Raw genomic sequence first — 15,774 nt, 5'->3', positions numbered from 1 at the left:
GGGAAAAGTGAGGTGTGCGAAGGCGAAAGAATCACTGAGGGGAACAGGATGAGGAAAAGGGTTTGGCCACCATCTGTGTCCGAGTCTTCACACTTTTGCGTCAAGACGCAGTCTTGGGGCGGCATGGTGGCGCAGCGGTAGAGTTGCTGCCGAACAGCACCGGAGACCCGGGTTCGATTCTGACGATGGGTGCTGTCTGCGCGGAGTTTGTACGTTCTCCCCGTGGCCATGTAAGATTCCTCCATGTGCTCCGGTTTCCTCCCACATTCCAAAGACGTGCAGGCTTGTGGGTTAATTAGCTTCTGTAAATTGTCCCTCGGATAGAACCGGTGTCCAGCTGATCATTGGTAGGCATGGACTCGATGGGCCGAAGAGCCTGTTTCTACGCTGCATCTCTAAAACAGAAAGACTTTGCTCTGTCAATAACTGGTGCGCAGTGTCTGCCTCATGCTAAAGGAAGGAAGCAATCATTGAGGTCAGGCTGCATCTCTGGAGAAAAGGAATCTGCTGAGTTACTCCAGCATTTTGTGTCTACCTTCGGTGTAAACCAGCAAATGAAGTACAAGCAATCATGGAGGCTGTGGCATTGCATTGCAGGGAGAGGCTGTGAGTGTTTGGGAAGAGGCCATGAATGTTCACAAGTCATAGGAGTAGAAATAGGCCATTCGGCCCATCGAGTCCACTCCACCATTCAATCTTGGCTGATCTCTGCCTCCTAATCCCATTTTCCTGCCTTCTCCCCATAACCCTTGACACCCGTTCTAATCAAGAATTTGTCCATCTCTGCCTTAAAAATATCCACTAAATTGGCCTCCACAACCCTCTGCGGCAATGAGTTCCACAGATTAACTACCTTCTAACTATAGAAGTTCCTCCTCACCATCTTTCTAAAAGAGTGCCCTTTGATTCTGAGGCCTATGACCTCTGGTCCTGGACTCTCTGCACCAGTGGAAACATGCTTTCCACCCACTCTGTCTATGCCTTTCATTATCCTGTGAGCTTCGATGAGGCCCTCCCTAGTTGTTTGTGTATGTGTGCATGTTGAAACTGGTTCTGAAACGGTTGGTTTCCTCTCGTTGACCTCTGAACATTGCAGTTCAGCAGAGATCCTGAACCCTCCCCCAATTTGCTCTACGTTTCCCCAGTCTTTTAATTAAAATAGCTGACTGGAGCTTGTGCGTTTGGTCATGTGCCAGCCGATGCAGCAATCGCACGCACGCTGCGCTTTGTGGTCTCTCTCTCTCCCCTAGCCTGGGTGTGAAAACTGCTTTCACTCTCCCCCCCCTCCACATCATTGGTGACCTTTGGTTTCCGCTGGGTATATACCAAGTGTTGGAAAGGACTCGCATCTGCGCTGAATGAATCCTTAAAAGAAAAACCAAGTCTTGCGAAGCGCAGATCTGTTCCCATTTGTTTCAAAGTGTAGATTAGAAGGATATTTTGTTGATAGCTTCTCTTCTGTTGTTTGTCCTGCTCAGCAGCAACACTCAACGCCGAGCCCGGCAACAGTGAAGCCACGTGAGCCATCAGTGCAATAGAAAGGGAACAGCAGAGGCTAGTTTAGACCATAGACAGATGCAAAATGTTGAGGTAACTCAGTGGGTCAGGCAGCATCTCAAGAGGAAATGGATAGGCGACGTTTCGGGTCGCATTGGTGTTAGTGTGAGGGGATCGTTGGTCGGCACGGACTCGGTGGGCCGAAGGGCCTGTTCCGCGCTGTATCTCTAAACTAAATTAAACTAAACGGGATAGACACAAAAAGCTGGAGTAATTCAGCGGGATAGGCAGCATCTCTGGAGAGAAGGAATGGGTGACGTTTCAGGTCGAGACCCTTCTTCAGACTCAAACTAAAAAAGAAGCCATTTTGGCCTATCTAGTCAATGCCAGCTCACAGAGAAATCCTGTCAGACTCATTTTTTCCCGAAACTTGTGCTTCCCATATTTCCATCCACTCCCCTGAATTTTACTGTCCACCTCCGCGGCAGTTATTCTAATAACCTGCACAGTTTTTGGGACGCGTGAGGTAACTAGAACTCCTGGAGGGACCTGACTCAGTCACACGGAGAACATGCAAACTCCAGGTTGGCAGCACTAGCTAGGGTGGCTCCACACAGCAGTGGAGTTGCTGCCTTACAGCGCCAAAGACCCGGGTTCGATCCTGACTAAGGGTGCTGTGGGTACGGAGTTTGTACCTTCTCCCTGTGACCACGTGGGTTTTCTCCGATCGTGTGCTCCAGTTCCAAACAGCTGCAGGTTTGTGAGAAAATTGGCTTCCGTAAATTGTCCAGAATAAAGCCCTCAAGAGTGGAATATGTTTGGTTTGGGATGTTGATGGGTGGTGTTTGGAATGCTATCAGGAGATAAGCAAATGGGAATGTACAGCGAAAGAAATGTACAGTGCAAGAGGCAAGAACTGACCTCATGGTGCTCGTCCTCATTGATATGTGATCAAATCACATCCACTATGTCCTAGAATGGAATTTTGTCAAAGATGGGCGATTATGACCTCACTATTAGGACAAGAACTGGCTGAAACGATATTGATATTATGGTAGCTTAACTGCTGACCAGCGCAGGATCCTGTGAGCTACTCTCTCGCACGACACCTTTAACTAACTGCCCATTTGACCACGATGGTAACCTTGGGTTTAATACTCCTTCAGAACAGGGCTTGCTAGTTTGGGGATCGAACAACCCAGCGGTATGAACATTGAGTTCTGCAATTTTAGATAACATCTCACAACCTCTTCCCACTCATCGCCCCGCCTGGACTCGCACCTATTTCTCCACCCCTCTCCCCACATTCCTTCCTCTGACTTCACAATTTACAGCTCTTCAATCCTCTTGTCTCACACCTTCTGTTTTTTTAATCTCTGGCCTTTCTTCCAACCATTTGCCAATCTGAAGAAGCTTCTTGTCTTGAAAAATCGCCTATCCATACTCTCCTGCGATGCTGTTGGATGCAACACCGTGCTGCGGTGGGTTTTTTTGTAAACCAGCATCTGCAGTTGCCTTGGTCCTATTACTTGGTGGCAAGTTGTAGATCTCCTCCCCTTTCCTCCGTGAGAGACCAGAGGTAGACAGCATAACGTGCCAAGTTCAGGCAAGAGGAGGGCCTCTTATCAAATCCCAAAGTTAGGCGTTTGCTCAATCTTTGCTCCTTCAGGTAATGGGAGTTACTGCAGAGGTATAACTGAATTGGCAGTCATGCGTTTTATTATTATGTCATGAATTCTTGGCAATTGAAGAATATTTTGCGGCTGTAAGACACACTCCTAATGATTCAGGGTGTAGAGCATGTTGGAAACTTTCCTAATAAATTGTAAGCCCCAGGTTCAGAAAGCAACCATATTTTTTTGACGGTTGCGAAATAGGTTTGGTACTCAGTGCCAACGGATTTCAATTGAGTCACCTGAGTGTGAAACACATGACAAAGTGGCGAACTGAAGGGAAACTGGCCACTGTTGCTCTTTCTAGGGCCCTGGAGATATATAATTCCCTACATCTTCATGTGTGCTTTGCATTCCAAGCCTTACACATTGTTAGATATTTATATCCATGAATTAACTCTTTTTTTTCTTTGTTGTTAAAGAATTTCCAATGCTGCAGGAATTCTTTGTGAACTGTCTGTGGCTGTGCATGTATGACATAGAAAATAGGTGCAGGAGTAGGCCATTCGGCATTTTGAGCCAGCACCGCCATTCATATAACCATATAACAACTACAGCACGGAAACAGGCCCGTTCGGCCCTACCAGTCCATGCCGACCACTTTCTCTGACCTAGTCTCATCTACCTGCTCTCAGACCATAACCCTCCAATCCCCTCTCATCCATATACCTATCCAATTTACTCTTAAATAATAAAATCGAGCCTGCCTCCACCACTTCCACCGGAAGCCCATTCCATACAGCCACCACCCTCTGAGTAAAGAAATTACCCCTCATGTTACCCCTAAACTTTTGTCCCTCAATTCTAAAGTTATGTCCCCTTGTTGGAATCTTCCCCACACTCAAGGGGAAAAGCCTACCCACGTCAACTCTGTCCGTCCCTCTTAAAATTTTAAAAACCTCTATCAAGTCCCCCCTCAACCTTCTACGCTCCAAAGAATAAAGACACCTGTTCAACCTCTCTCTGTAGCTTAAGTGCTGAAACCCAGGCAACATTCTAGTAAATCTCCTCTGTACCCTCTCCATTTTGTCGACATCCTTCCTATAATTTGCGGACCAGAACTGCACACCATACTCCAGATTCGGCCTCACCAATGCCCTGTACAATTTCAACATTACATCCCAACTTCTATATTCGATGCTCTGATTTATAAAGGCAAGCATACCAAACGCCTTCTTCACCACCCTATCCACATGAGATTCCACCTTCAGGGAACAATGCACAGTTATTCCCAGATCCCTCTGTTCCACTGCATTCCTCAATTCCCTACCATTTACCCTGTACGTCCTATTTTGATTTGTCCTACCAAAATGCAGCACCTCACACTTATCAGCATTAAACTCCATCTGCCATCTTTCAGCCCACCCTTCCAAAAGGCCCAAGTCTCTCTGTAGACTTTGAAACTCTACTTCATTATTAACTACACCACCTATCTTAGTATCATCTGCATATTTTCTAATCCAATTTGCCACACCATCATCCAGATCATTAATGTAAATGACAAACAACAGTGGACCCAACACAGATCCTTGGGGTACTCCACTAGACACTGGCCTCCAACCTGACATACAGTTGTCAACCATTACCCTCTGGTATCTCCCATTCAGCCATTGTTGAATCCATCTTGCAACCTCACTATTAATACCCAACGATTTAACCTTAATCAACCTACCATGTGGAACCTTGTCAAATGCCTTACTGAAATCCATATAGACAACATCCACAGCCTTGCCCTTATCAATTTCCCTGGTAACCTCTTCAAAAAATTCAAGAAGATTAGTCAAACGTGACCTTCCAGGCACAAATCCATGTTGACTGTTTCTAATCAGGCCTTGTTTATCCATATAATTATATATATTGTCCCTAAGTATCTTTTCCATTAATTTTCCCACCACAGACGTCAAACTAACAGGTCTATAATTGCTAGGTTTACTTTTAGAACCTTTTTTAAACAAAGGCACAACATGCGCAATGCGCCAATCTTCCGGCACCATCCCCGTTTCTAATGACGTTTGAAATATTTCCGTCATAACCCCTGCTATTTCTTCACTAACTTCCCTCAATGTCCTAGGGAATATCCTATCAGGACCTGGAGACTTATCCACTTTTATATTTTTCAAAAGTGTCCGTACCTCTTCTTTAATCCTCATAATTTCCATCACTACTCTACTTGTTTCGCTTACCTCACATAATTCAATATCCTTCTCCTCGGTGAATACCGAAGAAAAGAAATTGTTTAATATCTCCCCCATTTCTTCCGGCTCAGCACATAGCTGTCCACTCTGACTCTCTAATGGACCAATTTTATCCCTCGCTATCCTTTTGCTATTGACATATCTGTAGAACCCCTTGGGGTTTACTTTTACATTACTTGCCAAAGCAACCTCATATCTTTTTTTCGCTTTTCTAATTTCCTTCTTAAGATTCCTTTTACATTCTTTATATTCCTCAAGAACCTCATTTACTCTCTGCCGCTTATATTTATTGTATATCTCCCTCTTTTTCCGAACCAAGTGTCCAATTTCCCTGGAAAACCACGGCTCTTTCAAATTATTATTCTTTCCTTTCCACCGAACAGGGACATAAAGACTCTGTACTCTCAAAATTTCACCTTTAAATATCCTCCATTTCTCTATTATATCCTTTTCATAAAACAAAATGTCCCATTTCACTCCTTTTAAATCCTTTCTCATCTTCTCAAAATTAGCCTTTCTCCAATCCAAAATGTCAACCCTTGGTCCAGATTTGACCTTCTCCATAATTATATTGAAACTAATGGCATTGTGATCACTAGACCCAAAGTGCTCCTCAACACATACCTCTGTCACCTGACCCGTCTCATTTCCCAACAGGAGGTCCAACACTGCCCCTTCTATGGTAGGTACCTCTACGTATTGCTGCAAAAAACTATCCTGCACACATTTTACAAACTCCAAACCATCCAGCCCTTTAACAGAATGTGATTCCCAGTCTATGTACGGAAAATTGAAATCACCCACAATCACTACTCTGTGCTTACTACTAATATCTGCTATCTCCTTACATATTTGCTCTTCCAATTCTCGTTCCCTATTTGGCAGTCTATAATCCAGCCCTATAAGTGTTGCTAAACCTTTCTCATTTCTGAGTTCCACCCAAACAGCCTCCCTAATCGAGCCTTCTAGTCTGTCCTGCCAAAGCACTGCTGTGATATCCTCCCTGACAAGCAATGCAACACCCCCACCTCTTGCCCCTCCGATTCTATCACATCTGAAACAATGAAACCCTGGAATATTTAATTGCCAATCGCAACCCTCCTGCAACCATGTTTCACTGATCGCCACAACATCATACTTCCAGATGTCAATCCAGGCTCTAAGCTCAGCCACCTTTCTTACAATGCTCCTAGCATTAAAATATACACATTTAAGGGACCCATGATTTCTTATTCTCAGTTTATTTCTTTTCACTTCTTTCTCTCCTACATATTGGGTCTGAGTGTTTCCCTTTTCTGCCTCCTGCCTCACACACTGCCTATTAGCTATCTGTGTTTGAGTCCCTCCCCCCAACCGTACTAGTTTAAAGTCTCCGCAATTACCTTAGCAAATCTCCCCGCCAGGATATTGGTTCCCCTCAGGTTCAGATGCAACCCGTCCTTTTTGTACAGGTCATACTTCCCCCAGAAGAGGTCCCAATGATCCAGAAACTTGAATCCCTGCTCCCTGCACCAGTCCCTCAGCCACGTATTTATCCTCCACCTCACTCCATTCCTATTCTCACTATCGCGTGGCACAGGCAGTAAGCCTGAGATTATCGCTTTGGAAGTCCTTTTTTTTAACTCTCTTCCTAGCCCCCTAAATTCTCCTTTCAGGACCTCTTCCCTTATCCTACCTATATTGTTGGTACCTATATGTACCACGACCTCTGGCTCCTCTCCCTCCCCTTTCAGGATATCCTGGACACGCTCAGACACATCCCGGACACCGGCACCAGGGAGGCAAACCACCATCCGGGTCTCCCGACTGCGTCCACAGAATCGCCTATCTGACCCCCTCACTATAGAGTCCCCTATTACTACTGCTCTCCTCTTCCTTTCCCTACCCTTCTGAGCAACAGGGCCGGACTCCTTGCCAGAGGCCCGGGCACCGTCGTTGCCCCCAGGTAGGCTGTCCCCCCCAACAACACCTAAACAGGAGTATTTATTACCAAGGGGTACATCCACTGGGGTACTCTCTAGTCCCTGCCTCTGCTCCTTGCCCCCCCTAACCGTGACCCACTTGTCTACCTCCCGTGGTCTTGGAATGACCACCTCTTTATAACTCCTCTCTATAACCTCCTCACTCTCACTGACCAGACGGAGGTCATCAATCTGCCGCTCCAGGTTCCTAATACGGTCCCTTAGGAGCCCCATCTCGTCGCACCAGGCGCAGATGTGGATGTCTGGAAGACTATCAGACTCCCAGATTCCCCACATCCGACACCCAGAACAATTTGATCGTGGCTGATCATCGAGAATCTGTACCCCGTTCCTGCTTTCTCCCCATATCCCTTGATTCCCTTAGCCCTAAAAGCTATATCCAACTCCCTCGTGAAAACATCGAGTGAATTGGCCTCCACTGCCTTCTGTGGCAGAGAATTCCACAGATTCACAACTCTCTGGGTGAAAAAGTTTTTCCTCATCTCAGTCCAAAATGGCCTACCCCTTCTTCTTAAACTGTGACCCCTGGTTCTGGACTCCCCCAACATGGGGGAATCAGCAAAGAGCTGTCCTTGCCTCTTAGAACAACTGTCGCCAGGTCAATACCTGTCATATCCAACCCGTTTCTGGCGGCTCATTACAGGTGCAGTTCAATGGATTAGTCCATAAATGTCGGGCTCCTTGCAATACTACATCCATGCAATGATATCATCTGCGTAAAATATCATCCATGTAAAAGACTGAAGATTCGTAGAACTGGAATTGGCCATTTTCTCCCACAATGCCCATGCCGACCATGATGCCAAACTAATCTCGCACGTGACCCATATTTCCTCATTCCCTGCTCTATCTAAAAGCCTCTTCAACGGTACCATCATATTTAGCTTCAGTTCCACCACCACCGGACGTGTGTTCCAGGCACCCCACCAAGCTCTATACATTGAAACAAATACGCTTCCTCTATATATTAAGACAAATTGCCCCTCTCATCTAACAGCTTCTTCCGGCCTTCTGTTATCAGGCTTCTGATCGGTCCTTCAATAAACTGGGGTACTGTCTGATTCGCCTCTACCCCATTGTGGCCGTTGGAATTTGTCTATGAAACTGATGCGCTACAATGCCGAGTGCTGTATTCTCTCCTTCCCCTTTGCTCTACCTATTGCACTTGAATGTGACTTGACTTGTATTTATGTACAGTATTATCTGGTCTGATTGGAAAGCATGCAAAACCACATCTCGGCACTTGTGATAACAATAAGCCTAAACCCTTCCTGGCGCTTTAGGAGCTCTGTCAGTCAGCCCTCTTCTGAGTCCCTGTCTCTTGTTGGTTCTCTTCCACTCCCCAGATGGCGATGAACGGTGCGGTTCCAGCCAGCGGCGAGCAGGACACGGAGGTCACCGAGCTGATGGCGGTGTACGGAAAGGAGAGCAGCACTCCAGAGAAAGTAAGAGTTGTCCGCCTACGGTGCTAACACGCTGGCCTCCATAATCGTGATCAAGTTGCTTAACGCTGGAGGAGCTAATGTTAGGTTTAAGATTGGTCAAGATACCTTGCCGTGGGTACCGAGTTTACCTTGGGGAAGTTGTTGCCCTGGTTATATTGTGTCGGAAGGAACAGTTTCAACCGAAGGTGGACACAAAAAGCTGGAGTAACTCAGCGGGACAGGCAGCCTCTCTGGAGAGAAGGAATGGGTTGCATTTTGGGTCGAGACCCTTCTTCAGGGTCTAGTTGTATTGATTGATCACCAATTTTGGTGATCTATTCGGGTGCTGATGCGAGACCTGGCAGTCGGCTCATTATTTCTCTGAAATGTTGTGGGAATGTGAGATGGTAAGATAATCGGTTGGCCTAGAAATTCGATTGTGTTCATGTACGCGCCTCAATTAAACTTTAATAGAAATCTGATCTTGGAGCGTACCTGGAAGAATTGTTCTTGGTCCTCTGTGCATTGAGTGCACGGAGATCACTAGGCGGAGTAGTGATGGCTTGAGATTGTGTTTTGGTATCATCCTTATGCAATATTCCACTGGGCTGTTCAGTTTAGTTTAGAGGTACAAAGTGGAAACAGGCCCTTCGGCCCACCGAGTCCGTGCCGCCCAGCACAATTCCTCCAGGTATGCCCCGAGATCAGATTTATTTTTAAGTTTAATTGTAGTGTGTAGATGAACATAATTCCCACACACCAACACTTTCCTACACTCGGGACAATTTACAATTTTACCGACGCCAATCAACCCACAAACCTGTTCCTCTTTGGAATGTGGGAGGAAACCGGCGCTCCTGGAGAAAACTCACGCAGATCCCAGGGAGAGAGTACAAACTCCGTGCAGACAGCCCCCCGTAGTCCTGATCGAACCCGGGTCTCTGGCGCTGTAAGGCAGCAACTCTACCGCTGTGCCACCCTGCCAGTTGTGTGTTAGCATTGGAAGCAGTTCCGGCTTCATGCATGTTCCCCAAATGAAATTCCAATACGAGCCAAAAGCATTGTATGGAATAGAACAAGTCTTGCGTATAAAAGACACAAAAAGCTGGAGTAACTCAGCGGGACAGGCTGCATCTCTGGAGAGAATGAATGGGTGACATTTTGGGTCAGGACCCTTTTTCAGAAGTCTTGCCTATAGTTGTACAGCATGGAAACAGGCTCTTTACGGCACCAATTCCATGCTAACCATCGACCGCCCATTTACACTAACCCCACCCCAGCCTGTTTTACTCTCCCCACACTCCCATTAACTCCTCCCAGATTCTCCCACTCACCCATGCACCAAAGACTGTTGTGTAGGGGAAAAAAAACTGCAGATGCTGGTTTAAATCGAAGGTAGATACAAATGGCTGGAGTAACTCAGCGGGTCGGGCAGCATCTCTGGGAGAGAAGGAATGGGTGACCTGATCAGTCCGAAGAAGGGTCTCGGCCCAAAATGTCATCCAGTAAAGACTTCACGCCACTAATTAACCCAGCAAGCTGCACATCTTTGGGATGCAGCAGGGATCTGGAGCGCCCGAGGGGAAACTCATGAATTGTGGGGAGAACGTGCAATCTGTACACCGACAGCACCTGAGATTGGGATTCAACCTGAATCGCTGGAGCTGTCACTGGACAGCTCTGCTGCATTGCTGCCCATTATCTTCCAGCCCGTAATATAATGAAGCTGGGCAGGAGGTCAGTCACAGCATTGTCTCGCGCCTTTTTCTAATTCATCCCACTATCCTATTCTTTCCCAATATCCCAGCAAATGATTCCCCTTCGTGTGTAGTCCATTCTCAAAAAAAGACTAAATCCTTTGCTATTGCCCTGTTACATCTATTGTACTATCCGCTGCTGTGAATGATGCCTCTCTAGAAACTGTGCTGCTGTCGACCATGGTTTTTCCATTAGACTTTGGAAGTACAACGTGGAAACTGGCCCTTTGGCCCACCGAGTCTGCGCAGACCAGCGATCACCCTGCACACTAGCACTATGCCACACACTAGGGACGTTTTGCAGAAGCCAATGAACCTACAGACCTGTACATCTTTGGACCGTGAGAGGAAACCGGAGCACCCGTGCGGTCACAGGGAGAACGTACAAACTTGGTACGGACAGCAGCCGTTGTGAGGATGGAACCAGGGTCTCTGGCGCTGTAAAGCAGCCACTCTACTGCTGCACCTCCCTGCCGTACTCGGCACAGACAGCAGCCGCAGTCGGGATCGAACCTGGGTCTCTGGTGCTGTAAGGCAGCAACTCTTACCGCTGCGCCACCGTGTCGCCACAACTCTTCCCTGTTTCCAAGACATCAATAGCTCCAGTGTCCCAGAGTTTTTTTTACGGCTGGTTGTTGGTTTCTGTGACCCACACTTGTGAGGTTTTGGCTTCTGTAGATCCTTTTGTTCGACCGCTTCTGATGTTCTCTCTCCTGGGACAATGGTGAGGATTGGGATTGTCCCTGTTTCCCTTGGTGGGAACTTGGAACCTTTTGTCCTTGTTGACGAGACGCTTCTTGGCGATCTGCCTCAATCTGTTTCTTGTGCACGAGGTGGGCTATGTACAGAAGCAGCTGGATACTGCATCAAGCAACTCTCTGTGTTCACGGGCACTATGGAAGTCTCTTCCAGTGCCTTCACCTGATTTCACCTGTTGAATGGGCAAGGTGACAAGCAGCTCTTCACGTTACCACAGTAGCTGCTAGGTCTCTGGGTACACTCTGCCCTTCCAGCCTGATTTAACCGTATCAGCAAGGCACACCTGTGCCCCACCTGGACTCGCACCTGTTTCTCCCTTCCCCCCTCCTCCGACGTTCCTTCCTCTGGCATCACAATTTGCAACACTTCAATTTACCTGTCTCACACCTCCTTCAATCTCTGGCCTTTGTTCCAACCATCTGCCTCTCAAACCTCCCCCTCCCTCGCCGGCGTCCACCTATTACCTGCCACGCCTTGTCCTGCCTCTCCTCCCTTCCAGCTTTCCTTCCCCTCCCACAATCGGTCTGAGGATGGGTCCCGACCCGAAACGTCGCCCGTCCCATGTTCTCCGGAGATGCTGCCTGACCCGTCGAGTTACTCCAGCACACTCTGTCGTTTTGTGTAAACCAGCATCTGCAGTTCCTTGTTTTGACAGTGAGATGTTTTGTATCTGAGGCCCATTCAGTTGCTGGTAGCTGTGAGGAAGCACATCAGTACAACATGGAGCAAATGTCATCTCTGGCCCTTTGTCCAACTGTGAGACTTAGAGTCTTAGAGTGATACAGTGTGGAAACAGGCCCTTTGGCCCAACTTGCCCACACCGGCCAACATGTCCCAGCTACACTAGTCCCACCTGACTGCGCTTGGTCCATATCCCTCCAAACCTGATGCATGAACCTGCCATTCTCCAGTTTCTGGGGCACGACCCCATGGTGCTTATGCCCAATTACATACATACATAAAGAGGCATACAGAATAGCAATGGGCCCTTCGGCCCACCGAGTCCATGTTGATCGTCAATTAATTATTTGTTCCAGTGCTGTGTTATTCCCATCTTTTGTTCTCCCCGCTTTCCTTTCCTTCTCCTCTTTACCCCTCCCCCATTCTAACAATCGCGTTTACACTGAGCGCAATTTACAGCGGCCAATTTACCAGCCTACCCACCCATCTTTGGGATATGGGGAGGGGGAGGGAAATCCAGAGCATCCAAATGAATCTCTCAAAGTCACAGAGAAAGCATGCAAACTCCATGCAGACAGCAATGGACATCAGGACTGTACCACCGAGGGATACCACAAGGTGTATCACCTACCAGAAGGTGCACTACCAGAAGGTGTACCACCTAGAGATACCAGTAGATGTGCCACCAAGAGATATCAGTAGATGTACCACCTAAAGTGTACCACCTAGACATACCAGAAGATGTACCACCTAAACGATACCACCTGGAGATACCAGCAGAAGTACCACCTAGACATATCAGTAGATGTGCCACCTGGAGATACCAGTAGATGTGCCACCTAGACATTCCAGTAGATGTACCACCTAAACTATACCACCTTGGGATACCAGTAGAAGTACCACCTCCATTGTACCACCTTGAGATACCAGTAGATGTACTGGCTATCAGTCGATGTACCAACTTCACTGTACCACCTAGAGATATCAGTAGATGTGCCACCTGGAGATACCAGTAGATGTACTGGCTATCAGTCGATGTACCAACTTCACTGTACCACCTAGAGATATCAGTAGATGTGCCACCTGGAGATACCAGTAGATGTACTGGCTATCAGTCGATGTACCAACTTCACTGTACCACCTAGAGATACCAGAGTGGAAGCCTCCAGTTGACTACCCTGACTTCTTGAACATCTGCGAATCCGCCAGCTTCCGTCCGAGACTCTTTAGTCTTAGTTTCCATCGTCTCTCTACTTCTCGCTCTTGCTTTAAGGTGTTCTTTAAAGCCCAGCTTCTTTACTCTGCGTTCACGTGTTGTGGAATTTCCCCTTTGTGACTCTGTTTACACGCGCCTTTGATAATTCACGACATTGAAGATATTGTGTAAATGCCAACCGATGGGATTTATTGTTTCACCTTCTGTCCTTTGTGCGTTCCCCCTGCTTTTTGCTGACATGGGCATTCCTTGCTGGATGAATGCTCTATTGACTGCAACAATGTGCTCTTGCTTTCAGGGGACGTGTCTTCAGCCCACTGGCATGCATTTTTTGTTGTTGAACAATTTGTTAGTGATACAGTTCTCTAGCACTTCAAATATTGCCACTTGCAAGACAAACATTTGATCCGTATCACTCACGCATTGCCAAGAAGATTTTAAAATGGTGGCCGACCAGTCTGGGAGTGTTCCTCTAATCCTTGGGGTGTTCTCGCCCATTGTCAATGGCAGGAGGTTTAGTTTAGAGGTGCAGCATGGAAACGAGCCCTTCGGTCCACCAAGTCCATGCCGACCATCACACTAGTTCTATGTTATGCTGCTTTCTCATCCACTGCATACAAACTAGGAGCAATTTTACAGAGGACAATAAAATTTTAGTTTTAGAGATTCAGCTTGGAAACAGGCCCTTCTGCCCACTGAGCCCAGGCCGAATATGTTGAAAGACTGGAGCAACTAGGCTTGTATACACTGGAATTTAGAAGGATGAGAGGAGATCTTATCGAAACGTATAAGATTATTAAGGGGTTGGACACGTTAGAGGCAGGAAACATGTTCCCAATGTTGGGGGAGTCCAGAACAAGGGGTCACAGTTTAAGAGTAAGGGGTAGGCCATTTAGAACTGAGATGAGGAAAAACCTTTTCAGTCAGAGAGTTGTGAATCTGTGGAATTCTCTGCCTCAGAAGGCAGTGGAGGCCAATTCTCTGGATGCATTCAAGAGAGAGCTAGATAGAGCTCTTAAGGATAGTGGAGTCAGGGGGTATGGGGAGAAGGCAGGAACGGGGTACTGATTAATAATGATCAGCCATGATCACATTGAATGGCGGTGCTGGCTCGAAGGGCCGAATGGCCTCCTCCTGCACCTATTGTCTATTGAATATTGATCACCCGCTCACAGCAGTTCTCTGTTGTCCCACATTCTCCTCCACTCCCTGCACGTTAGTGGTAATTTTTACGGAGGCCAATTAACCCTACAAACCCGCACGTCTTTTTGGGGTGTGGGAGGAAACCGGAGCACCCGGATGAACCCCACACGCTCGCAGGGAGAACGTGCAAACTCCACGCAGCACCCGAGGTCGGCATCGAACCCTGGTCTCGGGCGCCGTGAGACAGCAGCTCTAACCTCTGTGCCGGACCCACTTAAGATGAGGGGGTTACGAGGCCGTGTGACCTGTCAGTGGTTTTAGTTTCAGGTATTATAAGTTACTAGACCCGTTGCGCCCAAACCTCTCCTGCATTGGTGCAGCACCCTGTCCTCCCCCACTCTCCTCAACCCTCCCCTCCCCTCTCCCTTCTCCCCCACTTCCCCTCCCTCCACCCTCCTCCCCTCCCCCTCCCCTTAAACTTTAAAATGTGAATAACGTTAAAAATATAAGACCAATCACTGAAAGGTGAACTATAAGATCAGTCACTGAAAGGAAGCATGCAGGTACAGCAGGCAGTGAAGAAAGCCAATGGAATGTTGGCCTTCATAACAAGAGGAGTTGAGTATAGGAGCAAAGAGGTCCTTCTGCAGTTGTACAGGGCCCTAGTGAGACCGCACCTGGAGTACTGTGTGCAGTTTTGGTCTCCAAATTTGAGGAAGGGTATTCTTGCTATTGAGGGCGTGCAACGTAGGTTTACTAGGTTAATTCCCGGAATGGCGGGACTGTCATATGTTGAAAGACTGGAGCGACTAGGTTTGTATACACTGGAATTTAGAAGGATGAGAGGGGATCTTATCGAAACGTATAAGATTATTAAGGGGTTGGACATGTTAGAGGCAGGAAACATGTTCCCAATGTTGGGGGAGTCCAGAACCAGGGGCCACAGTTTAAGAATAAGGGGTAGGCCATTTAGAACAGAGATGAGGAAAAACTTTTTTAGTCAGAGAGTTGTGAATCTGTGGAATTTTCTGCCTCAGAGGGCAGTGGAGGCCAATTCTCTGAATACATTCAAGAGAGAACTAGATAGAGCTCTTAAGGATAGCGGAGTCAGGGGGTGTGGGGAGAAAGCAGGAATGGGGTACTGATTGAGAATGATCAGCCATGATCACATTGAATGGCGGTGCTGGCTCGAAGGGCCGAATGGCCTCCTCCTGCACCTATTGTCTATTGTCTATTGTCTATAATTTCAATAAAACTACTTGCATTATCACTAAAGTGGCAATGGTGAGTAAGGTGGGCCTAAAACTGTCGCGCTATCGTGTACCGTTTTGGCTGAAGTTCAGTCACAAACAAGATAACAAACGAGAGTTTTAGTGTATAGATGCAACTATAACCTTTGCATTGTTGAGTTAGAAACTTCTGCAATGATTCACTGCGTCCAGGATTT

At 47.3% G+C, this 15,774-nt stretch overlaps 1 protein-coding gene across 1 annotated transcript in view; it reads left to right on the top strand.

Moving 5' to 3' along the window:
- slc23a2 (solute carrier family 23 member 2) overlaps positions 1-15,774 on the top strand; it is a 77,987-nt gene that overhangs the window by 19,355 nt on the left and 42,858 nt on the right. The window contains exon 3 of the mRNA XM_078429178.1: positions 8,694-8,792. Coding sequence (XP_078285304.1) covers positions 8,694-8,792 — 99 coding nt within the window. The remainder of the gene's footprint in view (positions 1-8,693; positions 8,793-15,774) is intronic.

This window comes from Rhinoraja longicauda, chromosome 36, assembly GCF_053455715.1.
Source record: "Rhinoraja longicauda isolate Sanriku21f chromosome 36, sRhiLon1.1, whole genome shotgun sequence".
Classification (NCBI taxonomy): Eukaryota; Metazoa; Chordata; class Chondrichthyes; order Rajiformes; family Arhynchobatidae; genus Rhinoraja; species Rhinoraja longicauda.
This window is presented reverse-complemented; position numbering and strand designations above follow the sequence as displayed.